The sequence below is a fragment of the Toxotes jaculatrix genome, chromosome 3, assembly GCF_017976425.1.
Source record: "Toxotes jaculatrix isolate fToxJac2 chromosome 3, fToxJac2.pri, whole genome shotgun sequence".
Classification (NCBI taxonomy): domain Eukaryota; kingdom Metazoa; phylum Chordata; class Actinopteri; family Toxotidae; genus Toxotes; species Toxotes jaculatrix.
This window is the reverse complement of record NC_054396.1, coordinates 17541307-17555551: the sequence shown is the minus strand read 5'-3', so window position 1 is coordinate 17555551 and position 14245 is coordinate 17541307. Positions and strand designations below refer to the sequence as shown.

Sequence of the window (14245 nt, the reverse complement as noted above, 5' to 3'; positions counted from 1 at the left end):
TGGATGCAATGCATCATGGGTTATTGAACAAGATGTAAGAAAATACAATGATTTGTACCCACAGAGATATGATTGCAGGAAATTAAATAAAACTTCCTTGTCTATGCATTGTGTGTTCTGTCATTAAACCATAACTTTATTTTCTGATGTAAATTGTTCAGAAAACACTGTGATTTGTAAAGAATTACAGGTGGAATCAATTCAAACATATAAACTGCGCCAGTTGAAAATGACCTTCCAAAGGCAATGTGAACTTCTACTGTTACTTCTATTGTTAATGATTCAAAAGATATAATGGACACAGTGTCCAATATAATGTAATCCAAGCAACACTACCATGAATATTAAAAATGTCCACAATTAATAAACAGATTGCATTACGATACAAAGGTGTTCATGTGTTCACCCCCTTCTGTATTGTTCTATGTATAGACTTTTTAAAGATAAATATAATTTCATTTAATGTTTACTTAACGTCTCTCAGTCTACAGTAATTGGTGACATCAGTCCCATTCCCAGACACATCATCTTTATGCCCTCAGAGAAATATACTGGATTGTTTGAATCAATACTAATGTACTGATGATACTCCACTTCCCAGCATTACAAAGCAGACCTAATTTAGCTGTAACAATAAAGTGAAAAAACTACAAAACTAATTGTGGAACTCTGCAGAAAATGCTGTCACTCTTCATCATAATGATAACATGGAAACATTAAAAAAAAATGTATACATGTATTCAGCATATGACACATCCTGTTTTCAGGTGGAATTACTAATTTATTTTTCACCTATGGATACTTTGATTTCAGACTCATTAAAGCATAGTATTACCACTGAATATTTGATTCTCCTTGCATATTTCTTCTTCTTCTCACCTTTGGTCAGCTACTCACTGGGATTATTTGCTGCCAGATGTCTTGTTCTGCTTCACCTGATGGTGTTGCCTTGATCATAAATACTGTGCAGTATTATCTATTTAGTGTACAGGTTTTTAGCAATGGACACTTAAGCTCCAACAGTGAAAATTAGTCCTGTATGCCTCCACCCCTTCAATTACTCCCACTTGTTCATTGTCCTGACTGTCAACAGAAAACATATACATGCAGGTTATGAGTCATAACCGTCACATTTCTTTTTCTCCTGCATCCAGAGCTGCTGTCCTCCTCAGTCGCTCTTTGACCCGTAGGAACTCAGGCTCCTCTCGCTGTTGATCTTTCTCCTCTCTCTCCAGCTGTGGAGAAACCACAGAGAAAAAGAAGACTTGGAGTTCTAACAGTTGAAAAGCACCATTTTCTCAGAATACTTTAAAACATGATGTGGAATATGATCAAGTACAACTCATGTACTTAAGTGCAAATTTGAGATACTTGCACTTCACTTGAATATTTCCATTTCATGCTGCTTTAGCTTCTGCTCCACTACAGTTCAAAGGTACAATAAATATCCTTTTTACCCCACTGCATTTCTCTGACAGCTATAGTTATTAAATACTTTACAATTTAATATTTTATATACAAACTGCAAAATGAGAGCATAGAATATGATTGGTTTAAACTACTTGACAGTATATAAAAAACTATAAAACTGGCAAAAACCTGCAAATGGTCTTACAGTCGTTAATAAGCTGTTAATAAGCAAAATCCCTGATTCTCTTTAGGTAATGTCTTTAAGTTTATATTAAAAGAAGTTGTATCAACCCTAAGGAGGCACTGATATAAATACAAACTCTAGCAGAAGGATGGATTTGCAATGTCTGCACTGCCCTCTGCTGGGCGACTGCAGAACAGCTGGATACTCCACTATGTTTCTACAGCACCAAGCTCAATCTTCTGTGTGTGTATAAACATTTCATTTAATGTCAACCACTATGATGGCTTCTCTGATAGATGCAGGACAGATATTTGTGGAAAATGTTTACCTTTTCTAGCCTTTGATGTCTTTTCAGCAGCTCTTGATGAAGTGGCGATCTGTTCTTCTTTGCTTCCTCCTGATCCCTGCTCGCCTTCTTCTTTTGGTCCCATTTCCTCTTTTCTAGAACTCGCTGGAGCTCAGTCTTTCCTTCTTGACACACTCTCCTGACAGAAACAGAGAAGGACTTAATGATTTATACGAACAACGAAACTGAATCGTGAGTGTGTCTGTCCAACCTATTGTGGGTCATCCTCAGTTCTTTGTGGAGCTCCTGGTGGCTCTTTGAGGCAGTTACGGGATTGAGAGGTTTTTTGGGTCTGATGAGGTCAGCACTCTCCTCCTCACTCTGTAGTTGGGGTGAAAAGGCCTCAAGCTCTGGGCATCGGTCTTCCTGATCATTTTGGTGTTCTTGCATCACTGAGGCTAAAGGAAAAAACATACCGACACAGAAAATATATCTTTCTATCAAGATTATTTCTGTGTGTAAAATTCTTGTCATATTCATCACATTTACAAGTAAAAAATTCTACACAGAATACAAATACAGCAGACTGTTCTACATGTGCACTGACTGATAAGATAAGCTTTTAATGATAGCATCAATAAGAGATTTCAGAGCATTTCAGGAGTTCCAAATATGTGAAAACCCCAAATATTTGGTACTCCTTGGGTTGTTGGGTTGGGTTAAAAAAAGTAAATCCAATTCAGAGCAGAAAAGATTAAATTAAATTCTGGATTTCTTACGATCACACAGGTTTTGAATGACCAGGGAACATTGGCATTGATTTGAACCAAGTAGCCAGACACACACAGAACAGATCTCTAGTATCTCAAACCCAAAACCTGTTTCTTATCTACAGTGGACGTCCAGCACTCTAAATACCTGCAGCATGTTTGTCTGCAGAGACTCATTCAAGTGTTTCTATTCAAACTTTGGATTAGAGGCACAAAGCCTGAGCCTGCATTTTATCACATTTCACAGACCTGAATGCTAAATGTCACTCAGCAAATGGTTTATTGACACTCCATATTATTATTTACACTCCACAGTTCACTGACTCAGCAAATTCTGGCTCACTCTTTTTACTTTTTAATGACAGACAGAATCAATAAAAATGACCTTTACTACCTGTAAAGGTAGTATTTGCAGCAATAGTGAAGGGAAAAAAAGAGATATGACACAACAATCAGCAAAACCACAATGAATATTTTTAGATTTCTCACCAGGCCTGTTCAGGTGTGTCTCACCTTTACCTGGAAAATGTTGGAGGTCTCTCTATCAATAGGAAAAGAAAAAAAAAGTCAACGACATGTAAAAATGAACACAATACAAGATATGATACTTTTTGAGAATACTAGTGTGCAAATTTAAAAAGAAAGAAAGAAAAGGTGAGGTTTTTCTCTCACCTTTTCTTTTAATGTGACACAGGATAGCTCTCCAAACAGGTAGAAATCCAACAGCCAGGTTACAACAATTTGCAGTTTCACGCAAATGATTGTGAGATTTGTGAGCAACACAATAATGCCGTGTTGTGATGCTGACAGACAAATGAAGTGTCAGGTCCTGTTCCACATGTCCAGTGAAGCGAGTGCCTGTACTGGTGAGATGGAGGGCTGCCACCTCATTAATGATGGTATCAAACAAAAACACAGTTTGATTCCCACTGAGTTACTCATTTGCTGGAGTTTGAGCAGAATTAATAGTCGTCGAGACAAGAATTATCCCCCGTGTCGATTCAGACTGGACTGCTGAATGAACTGGTTCAGTCAATACTGGGTTTTTTTGTTTTTTATTTTTGTTGGTGTTGTTTGTTTAAATATTTCATGGATATGCAGGAAAATACAGCATGGTACACTGAAAGTTTTACCCTCAGCATCATCTATTAGCAAGCAAACAAATAAATAAAATAAATAGTAACAGTGAGAAATATGTTCAAAGCTAGCATCTAATATTCTAATGAATTAAAGCTTAAACAAGATAACAGTGAATGGTTATAAGGAGGAAAACTGCATGAGGCATTTTAAATGACAGCTCTGCTGCTTGCTGCTGTTTGGTTGATGAGGGGAGAGTCCTGCTGTTTGGCTAAATCTCACACTGTGGATATTGTGTGGAGAAGAATTAATAGGACATGACGGGATAAACAGTCTCCAAGGCTCACTGCTCAGTGCCGACAAGGCCTTTTTTTTTTTTGAGTTGGATAAAGACCTGCATTTGGTTCAAGAATTCACTGTCTTTAAGAATAAACAGCAGTAAAAGAAAAAACTAAATTGCGAGCTTTTTCATGGTATACTATTCTCTTAACTTTCTCAAGTACGCGATGCATTAAAACAGTAGTGTGTATTTTTTTCCATTAGTTTCAGCTGGCTCTTCTTGTAATGAGACTTACAGTGATGATAAATACGTGTGTCATATGTCTCAGAAGGAAATGAAGAAAAAAAAATCAAATATCTTACCTTCTTTCCATAGGTGACTCCCATGTCCTCAGAGTGAATCCAGATTTCTGCACAGACGCCTCCCGGCCTCAGAGCAGGGTTTCAACAATTACTCAAAGAGTAATCTGAGGTTACTCTCTCTCTCTCTCTCTCTCTCTCTCTCTCTCTGTGTGTGTGTGCGTGTGTGTGTGTGTGTGTGTGTGTGTGTGTGTGTGTGTGTGTGTGTGTGTGTGTGTGTTCTCCAGCAGCCAAGAATGTCAGACAGAGGAATCTGTGCTGTGTTTGGACCAATGATGATGCTCCCGGGGAAGCAGCAACCATGTGGAAGACAAAACCCTGGAGAACAGGCCAAAAAGTGCTGGAAGAAAATTTAGTGCACAGCGGTGGGGGAAAGCAACTGAGTACATTTACTCAAATACTTTGAGTATATCTATTTTTATTTCACTCTAAACTTCTATTACTACTGTAGTTTGTACAGCATTACATTTATTTAACAACTCTAATAACTAGCTAATCAACTTTCCTCTCCCTTTTATCATCTCATGACCCCTCAGCTTTACCTTGACTCTTTAGAGGGGCCCGAATCCTAGGTCATCCTAGGTCCACTGGTCTCAACTACTGAAATGTGTATTACCTACTTAAAACTAGCGACAGTAACATCAGTGCTGTATCAGTGCTAAACATCTAACAGTGTATTAAGATTACATATCAGTCATCACGGATATTTTACTGCATAATGTGTAGTATTACTTTTGTTACTTTAGGTATATTTTACCAATAATAGTTCTATAAGTTTACTTAAGTAGGATTTTGAATGCAGGAGTTTTACCTGAAATTAAGTATTTTTACATTAATATACTGGTACTTTTACTTAAGTTAAGGTTCTGAGGACACCCACAGGTCTACAGGGTGAAATGGAAAAAAAAAAATACAAAAAGGAATAAAGAAAAAGTGCAAAATGTAAGAGAGGAGAGATCTCAGAAAACTTGAGTTCTCGGTCTTTCATTGACAGTTAAAAAATGAACAGTCCTCCACACACCAGTAATTAGAACAAATATTGTTCATTGATCCTCGAGTGATGAAAATGTTGGCACATTAAAGTCCACCAGTAAAAGACACTTGCACAGCATTCAATCGCCTTTGTTACTATTTCAGGTGTTTTTTCTTTCTTTCCATTCATTGAACGTTCACTGTGCATTTTCTATTACTGTTAACAGCACTAGTCAAGTCAAGTCAGCTGTATTTATATAACCCCAAAATGACAAGTATAAAATCTGCCTCAAAGGTTTTACTACTTGCAATTTTATAATATCACACAGCGGGCAGAAAGAAGTAGCAGTAAAAAAAATAAAATAATTGTAGAGAAACTGAATAATAATAGAAGGTAAATTGAGTACAAACATATAATACTAAACTAATATTAAGTCCAAAAAGTTTGGTTTTGAGTTTGAGGAAGAGTGTAAAACTGTTCAGTGTAACATCACTTTTACAAGTCTTAAATGGCCATTAATAAAAAAGAAATCTAAGTCTGCAGTTCATTACAACAATCCTTTAAGGTTTATGTTCATCTGTTACAGTTCTTGGGAAACAGCCGCCCACCTCCACCATGTCCGGCCATCCTTCATAGACATTGGTTTTCTCATCATTAACAGCTTGCTGAAGGGGGAACGGGGAAGATGACATTATGTTTTCCATCAATTATCATGTGTTCTTACTTTCAGCATATTTTAAAATAGATGGTCTTTTCTGACACAAATAGAACAAATGAAACTGCAGAGAACAGGATCACTCACCTTCTCAAAAATGCTTTTGTTTTCTGCCCCCGCTCTTCCTGCAAACACCCAGCTGTCTCGACGTTTTACAGACTTGATCAAAGTGCTTCCCATTCCAACAAATAACTCCCTCATTTCGTTTGACATTCTGCCACAAAGGAATAGAAGGGGTCATGCTGTGCGAAGTGAAATCATTTGAACAGTTGAATCGTTGAGTTTTGGACTTACTTTGTTGTCACGTCATCAAACGAGGCCACCAAAACAATCATTCCACGTTTAATCTCCTTCAGGTATGCTAGGATGTCTTCTGGGTCTTTTGTGTGAGTAATTTAAAATAATAATAATGATAAAAATCAAGATCATTCAAAGGATTCAATAAACTTTGAAACTGGATTGAAAGGAAGAGATCAAAAAAAAAAATCTTACTTCCAGCGTTCATATTAAGATAGCCAGATTTTTCCACAACTCCATTTTCACCTGAGATAAAAAAACAAAACAAAACAAAACAAAACAAAACAAAACAAAACAAAACAAAACAAAACAAAACAAAACAAAACAAAACAAAACAAAACAAAAAACAAAACAAAGATCCATATTATCTGTTCTGGAGCTTTTGATCATATCATAGGATTAGATTTGCCCAATTGTTGAAGAAACGAAGATGTTAATCTTTCCTTTTTATTGGCATTTTCTGGACTTTCTTCCATCTTATAAACACGTTCGTTTTTTAACAAATAAATTTAATCTAAATGAGCAGTATTACCGGTTTAAATGATTTATATAGCAGTACTTTATAAGATGTTATCAGAGAATATTTCACTCACCATTCACCACCACAATGTTCAGTCCTGGTCCCACGTTATTCAACACATGACTCATGATGCTGTTGAGACACCAATAAAGTTTAGTTTCCATTCAGAGTCATTGTCTTAATCTTTAAAATTTTGGTACTAAAACAATAACACGTACATTTTACCATCAAAACAGATCTTTGGTCCAACAACATTAGCTGCTCCACTCCTGAGGTGTAAAGCAAAATGGTCGGGTGGACAGACTCTGGAGAGGCTGCACTTTGGCAACTTAAGTGAAGCTGCTGCAGAAAATACAGACAAGAGAGACAGAATGGTATTTCTGATCTTACAGAAAGGGGGTCGCACATAGTAAATGTGAAAGTTGTGTGATGTTGAAAGATGAGTTCGACTGTAACTGAATTTAACCTGAGAGAAAATAAATTGTGTCATGTAAGTCCGGAATAAACCAAGCATGTGTGACTTACCTGTTCTTAATTTAAGCTTCATTTGATCTATAGCATAAAATCCTAAAACGAAAAGATGGAAACAGCCTTATGGAGATGAGGCAAATACAACTGGGAATGAAAAATGTAGCTCAGGATTTTTAGGATCTAATAAGAAAAAAAAAAGAGGATCTCACCAAGAATAGTTCTTGCTTTCTCCTGCACGTCAAATGAATTGATGGAGAGTCCCCATGTTATCAAGAGGACAACAATTATAGCAGCAAGGTGCAAAAGAGCTGTCAAGCACAAAGAGTAGAAAGATGAAGATTTGCAATCTCACAAACAGAACTAGATGTTTTTAAACAAAGTAAAATCTCACCTCGATATCTCATGTCTGGAACAAATTAGAGACCCTCTCTCTGTTCCTAAGAGGAAAGAGCTTTGAAAGGCACTTTAAGTACTACCTGTGTACGAAGAATATACACACAGCCGAGCTTTGATGTCATCTCATCTCTGAACATGCACCCATGACTATGCTTTATGCAAAAAAGTGTGGCAGCCCTCCTCTTTGCGCTATATAAAAACCAGGATGTGGCGATACACACACACCCACACACACACACCCACACACACCCACACACACACACACAGACCCACACACCTACTGTGAACTCGAAGATCAAGTTTCTGTCAAATAAAGGAAGGTGTCCACCAGTAACAGATACTGCATGTGGTGAACAATGAGGTTTGCACACAGTATCTTGTGTTTAACTGGTGTGTAACCAAGCACATGAAATCTGGAGAAGACAGGACAGAATGAGGAAGAAAGAAAGGTCACAAGCTTCATATTTCAAATTGGATGAGTAAATATTTTAAAGAGCTTTAAAGAATCACAAGTTTTCTGTGTGTATGTAATTTCCTCACTAAAAGCAAATAAATAACATTTCTTAGTGCAAAAGGTTATTACAAGAAAGGTGGCATTAACATACCAGTGTGGTCTTTGGTGTTTTTGTCAAGCCATAAGACAGTTAAATCAACATTTGTTTTTAATTGAGAGGGAGCACTGTTTGCACAGGAACCAGTTATTGCTCGTGTTTAAATGATGAAAGGCACAGTAATCCTTTAAAGGACAAGTCAACACTCGTGCCAGCAAACGCCCCTCCCTGCTGATCCTTTAACAGTAGCTGAGCTCACACTTTCACCTGCCTGGAGAGCACCAATCAAAAACTGCATTTTCCTTTAGGCAGTAATGAACTGATGTTATATGTAGTATATTATTATACTAAATCATATTGTAAATTGCTCATGATATTATTTTTACTATCCATCAAGAAACAGCTGAGAAGCTGATTAAGGATTAAAGCTTCTGCATGGCCATATTTTGACAAATTAACCACTGAAAAACAGAAGGTTGACAAATTAAAAAAACACAACCAGCACCAAATGTGCCGCTAAGGTGTTGGGCCACCACATGCTTGCAGTATAGCTTGACACTGGATTCTCTGTGTCTCTCCTGGAGAGATGAACACCTGTCTTCTGAAAGACGTTTCCACATTTGGCGTTTTCATGAAGATGCTGCTGTCTTAACACGTCCGTTCAGAACGTCTCATAGGTGCTAAGCTGAGATCTAATAACTGTGAAGGCTGTAGCGTGCTGGATAATTCACATCATTTTCATGCTTATCAAACCATTCAATAACCCTTTGTTCCTTGAGGGGAAGAATCCGGGTTTGTCATATTCCTCCACATTTATTCTTCACACAAAGTTAAATGCATTTATGAAGTGCTTTTATACAAAGTGCTTTAAAATTTGCCTCTATGCCACCAATTCACACACCAGTGAAGGGAAGCTACCATCCAAGGTAAAGGCCATTCCAACAGGAACAGATTGTTGTTCAGTGTCTCGCTCAAAGGACACATTAAAAACGTGGACAGGAGGAGCCAGGGTGGTTCCAGGTGTTTCTGTTACTTTGTCCTCCCCATTTATATCAACAGCAGTGGGTTAAGTAACATAAATACCTGTCTGTTGGATTGTATTAGACTGCATTAGTTTTAACTAGATGTACCTCGTAAGCTGGCACGTGTATCACAAGTGTAAATCGTACTCTGTGTTTAAATATCATAAAATACAAGACTGTTACATATCAGGGGCTTTACATTCTGACAGTATACATTTGCAGCTTCAAAGTCCTTGCATGGTGTAATACTAAAGAGAACCAGCAGAGGGTCTTTGTGTACCATTTACTGATCTGACAGAACATTATGCATTCAGAGAAGCAGAGGACTGGATAACATTGTAGGAATAAAATATCCATGTTTCTCTCCTTTATTTTGTAAACATCATGCCTGTTGACTTCGACAGGTATAAAAACACAAACCTAGTTTCAAATGGCCAAAATTGGTCCAAATTTTATCTGTCATCGTGAAGTGAGCAGTGTTATTATAACGATCATGGATTCTCTTCCTAATAAAGCACATGTTTTCTTTAGATAAGAGCTGGAGAAAGAATAAATCATCAGGGTGATGAGGTGAACAGAACAAAATCAATCCAAACATATCTGCCAGTCAGGCGGGATGAATGTATTTAATAACCCGCACACACGTTTCTAAAAGGTACACCAGCACACAAGATGCTAAACAGTGGTCATTAGTATCATTCACACCATCATCAGTAACTGTAGAGCACTTCACATTAGACATTTGCAAAATTTGCAATAATACCTGAATTTCAAACTGATAAGAAGAAGAGACTGATGTCAACAAACTGGAATCACTGCTTAATTAGTTAATCATACAAAAAATAATTAAAAGAGAAACCATAGTGAAACGATTTCTGGTGATGAATGATTAATCAGTTCGAGCTGTCACTGGCATCCTGGGAAACATAATGATGACTTCCTAGCAGGTGGAGTTGCTGTTTTTTGTTTTGTTTTGGGGTTTTTTCATCAACGTGGTAAATGTAGCTGTCCAAAAATATCATGCAACATTACTGAGTGTAGGAGTCCAATGAAGAGTCAGTGGACTCTGAACTCTAAAGCAAATTTACTTGAAGTGGGTTAATGTGAGCATGAAAAGGGAAATAGATTTCAAAGGGAAGAGGCCAACTGGTAGATAGCTGCGTCTTGGTGCGACTATTTTTAGCTGCAAGTCAATTAGGGTGTTTGAAATATCTGAAATGTCAAATCTCCACGCGATGCTTTGTAGCAACCGCTTATTTCATAACTGCTGGATAATGTTATACGCTCACTTGTGTCCTGTGACAGTCTGATTCAGACTTAGACTGAATGGCTGTAAATGTGTACACTGTTCATACTGTAACAACTGCCAATTACTGATACTGAAATAATGCTGCAACAAAAATAAAACATTTTATCTTGTTTTAATTCCCTAAATTTAACCACATTGCAGCAAATTCTTATCTTGCTGCTACATTATCACCTGGTAACTGCTTTATTTGTTTTAATCTCTTCATCCTTTAATTTCATGTGATTTATGTGCCTGATATAATAGCGGACTGTTTACATTTTTGAGCAGAATCTGGGTTTCTGACAGAGCATTTTATATGGAAAGTGAAAACATCTAAACAAAACTGGAACAGCGGAGCGTTGATTCTCAGTGGGATCAGCAACCTCCTTTTCACATAAGCAGGAGTCATCTGAGGAGGTGTTAATATTAAAAATGTTGCTCGATGCAACTTTAAAAGCATCTTATGTCATGTGTTATGTGCATATAAAGAGACATATAATGAAAAATCCACACAACCAAAAAATGGAGTTTCTTTAAAGGGGTTCTCCAGTGACTTGGTATTGCACTTTGACAAAGTTGAAGGACTTCTGAGAGGTAGATTAAAAAAAAACAGAACAGTCCAAATTGATGCAGCGGAGGAAGAGATATCCTGATTTTTTTCTCCTGATTAGGGGTCAGCTTCTAAAAACGCTGGATCCAGCGCTTCCCAGAATGCCAGTATCACAGTTACATCAGGGTTATTTTCTCAGACTTAAAAGCCTCCTCCACAGCCACGGAAGAAATTAAATGACTCTTTTCACGGACTGTGTAAGACCTCGATGTGTAAAATTGGTAAGTGTTCCCTTAAAGGAGTCGGTGATAATACAGATTAAGCTAAATATTGCTCATTAAGCGTGAAGATATAACACTGACAAGAATTCAAAGCAGACGATGAATATAAATCCAAAAATATAAACCACACAGGCTCACAAGCTTAAAATATAAAAAAAAAAAACAAAGAACCAAATGATTAATCAAAAAAATAAATAATCATGTCCTGCAGCCCTAAACCACACATTTCACCCACAATGAACTCTTTTTTTCCATCGATCTGAGTTTTTATTCCAGAAGATCCTGTCACAAGAAAAAAAGGAAATTACAAATGACATGAGATGTGATGAGGAAGGTTACAGCTGTGTCATCTTGTACTGTGGGACAGATGACAGTGAAAGCTACAAACAGGAAAGCCACGATGCACTGACCTCGTCTGACTCGTCTCCCACTGTGCAGGGCCCCCTGTCGCCATCCTCGTCTGTCACCGATGAACCCTGCTCCTCCATCCTCCTCAGCTGTGAGTATCTGTATGTCGCCTCACTGAAATGAAGTTACATGACAGACCGGGGTGATGTGTTTTCACTGCGCCCTGAATCTAGAATGAATCTCATTAAGGCTCATTAATAGACATTAAAAGTTTGCTTACTTGACTGGGAAGCAGTATTTTCGGATGATCAATACAGCAGCAGCTATCGCCGCCACCGAAACGAAGATCACCGATGCAATAATCCCAGGGTGAAGCCTTAACCCGGCCTGAAAAGACAAATGAATCCAATAAGAGCTAACAGTGGGGTAGTTAAGGAGCCCATAAACCTAACAGCTCAGTTCATGATGTGTGGCTTAGATAAAAAGGAAATACGAGCAGCGGATATGACAGCCGAACAGCGGTGTGTTATGGATCAGAGAGGCGTACGACCGAAAAGCTCTACAGAAGGGCTGTGAATCTTTGGCCAAGCAGAGGCATTTCTGATAATCACTGATCACTCACATTAGAAATGTGATCATGAACTTTAAAGGTAGGGTTATGCATTAGATCATAGGTAATGTTAGGAAGCAGAGTGTGAGAACACAACTGTCTTTGTAGTGATAATTAGGACTCACATGGAGTGTGGCCAAAAAGCAACAATCCAACAGGAACAATTATTCACACAGGTGAGGAGGTGTCGGATGTGAAAAACAATGAAACTGTGATGAGCTACGACTGTAGTGACACAGGTTTTATCACCACAGTGGTAACGGATTCACATGAGTTTATCCCTTATTAATCAATGTGCATCTTATTTGAAAACACAGGAGAAATATAACACAATCCAGTTTTTTTCTCTGGACACGGGCACAGTTAAAGTCAGTCCACATACGTCCGTACATGTCAGATCGTGTTGGAATGTATTGCTCTCAACAGATTCGTCAAGGACTGCATAGACATCAAAACTGAACTTAGACACAAACCCAAAGCCAACTACACCTACAGCACTATTATGACAGTACGTCTTTGTGAATTTATATTTCATTCCTCTGATTTCTTCGCATTATGACCCTGAAAGTTTGGTAAGTTGAATTATTCCAGACATATTTGCAATCTCAGGAGAAGATAGAGCCTTGTAACATCCAGAGTGTCTTATGTGAAAATGTTTTATTTTATTTTTTTCTTCTCTCTCTCTGTGATGTAGTGATTTGAATTGCAAAGTGCTTTAGTCTTAATCGTCCCACTAAATGACATCTGCCTGTTTGTGTTTGACCGTTCCAAGAACTAAACAGCCCAAACATTTTCATCATGCAGGATACTTACCCACACATACATCAACGAGTTCAGACAGCTGCACGTTTAAAGTAAAACACAGGTTCATTCAACAGGCAACTTTGTATTTTCCTACTTTCACTCATTATGTCTGCAAGCCAATGATATTCACGGCAGGACGTTTACGGATCTAGCTGCCATATGGCATTTACGCACATATTTACCTGTTGTGCTGACATCTTTGTGAACCTCAGAGCCTGGTTCGCCCACTTTCATTATACAGCAAAAGAGCTCAGTACATTCTGTTTCATGAAGATTAAGCCCCAAATTGGTTGAGTGACATTTAAGTTAATTAATTAAAAAAAAAAAAAAAAAAGTTTTCTGGCAAACTGTTACCGCACTGGGCCAAAAGCCATACTTGTTTACTTCCGGACTGCTCTCACCTTTCGCGACTCGCAGCGTTTCCACGGTCTCCGGTTTCCACGCCCACTTTCACAACACATCATGTGGTGTTTGGTTGAGTGTCACGTGGCCACATCCGCAACAGCAGTCAGGCTTGTGGTTTCTGTAGTGCACGCAGGCTGTTCATAGAGTCTGAAGACACAAATGCAAATAGCGACGCAGGTGCGATTAGTTTTATTTTATTTATCTTATTAATCTTTTTATTTTAAAGATGGCTAAAGTCCTACAGTGGCCCATAACCTGCATTTCAACAGTAAGTCATGTATCATGAGATCATGCTTAAAATGCAAGACTGTGACAGCTGTGACATATATACTGACACAAGAAAAATAATATGGCACAATTCTAGGACTAGTTTTTGTTAGCATATCAAGATCTCTGATTGTGTCCAAATATTTGATTTCTGTTCTTCCTTTGGTAAAACAGAACAGGTTTTACTGTAATAGGAACAAATGCCTCCTAGGATGGAATATTTCTTGTGCTAGTGTGTGTGTTGAATATCACATTTATAACCTGCCTTGCTCAAATAATGAACACATTTCTTTGACATTACAAAATAATAAATAAATGAATAAATATAATTGTGCATGTCATCACCCTCTCTAACCTGTGCCCATTATACTTGGGCCAACT

General features: G+C 37.8%; 2 protein-coding genes across 2 annotated transcripts; both read right to left on the bottom strand.

The window, feature by feature from the left end:
- Positions 1 to 161: 161 nt before the first annotated feature.
- Positions 162 to 4393, bottom strand: LOC121179759 (actin-associated protein FAM107A). Its single transcript, XM_041034778.1, has 5 exons — positions 4370 to 4393; positions 3140 to 3191; positions 2152 to 2338; positions 1923 to 2079; positions 162 to 1235 (listed from the first exon to the last, which is right to left on the bottom strand). Exons 1-5 carry the CDS (start codon positions 4391 to 4393, stop codon positions 1128 to 1130), a joined length of 528 nt encoding a protein of 175 aa, XP_040890712.1. The 3' UTR covers positions 162 to 1127.
- A 987-nt stretch (positions 4394 to 5380) lies between these two features.
- Positions 5381 to 7918, bottom strand: si:dkeyp-67f1.2 (uncharacterized protein LOC556106 homolog). Its single transcript, XM_041034777.1, has 9 exons — positions 7734 to 7918; positions 7552 to 7650; positions 7397 to 7438; positions 7090 to 7213; positions 6945 to 7003; positions 6547 to 6597; positions 6349 to 6433; positions 6142 to 6268; positions 5381 to 6004 (listed from the first exon to the last, which is right to left on the bottom strand). Exons 1-9 carry the CDS (start codon positions 7744 to 7746, stop codon positions 5900 to 5902), a joined length of 705 nt encoding a protein of 234 aa, XP_040890711.1. The 5' UTR covers positions 7747 to 7918; the 3' UTR covers positions 5381 to 5899.
- Between the last annotated feature and the right edge of the window lie 6327 nt (positions 7919 to 14245).

Coding starts and splice junctions, on each gene's coding strand:
- LOC121179759 (XM_041034778.1), bottom strand. CDS start 4,393: ATGGGAGTCACCTATGGAAAGAAG. Junction 2,080..2,151: donor CTGAGGATGACCCACAATAG/GTTGGACAGACA, acceptor TGTTTCTGTCAG/GAGAGTGTGTCAAGAAGGAA. Junction 1,236..1,922: donor GACATCAAAGGCTAGAAAAG/GTAAACATTTTC, acceptor GTTTCTCCACAG/CTGGAGAGAGAGGAGAAAGA.
- si:dkeyp-67f1.2 (XM_041034777.1), bottom strand. Junction 7,214..7,396: donor GAAGCTTAAATTAAGAACAG/GTAAGTCACACA, acceptor TATTTTCTGCAG/CAGCTTCACTTAAGTTGCCA. Junction 7,004..7,089: donor ATCTGTTTTGATGGTAAAAT/GTACGTGTTATT, acceptor GTGTCTCAACAG/CATCATGAGTCATGTGTTGA.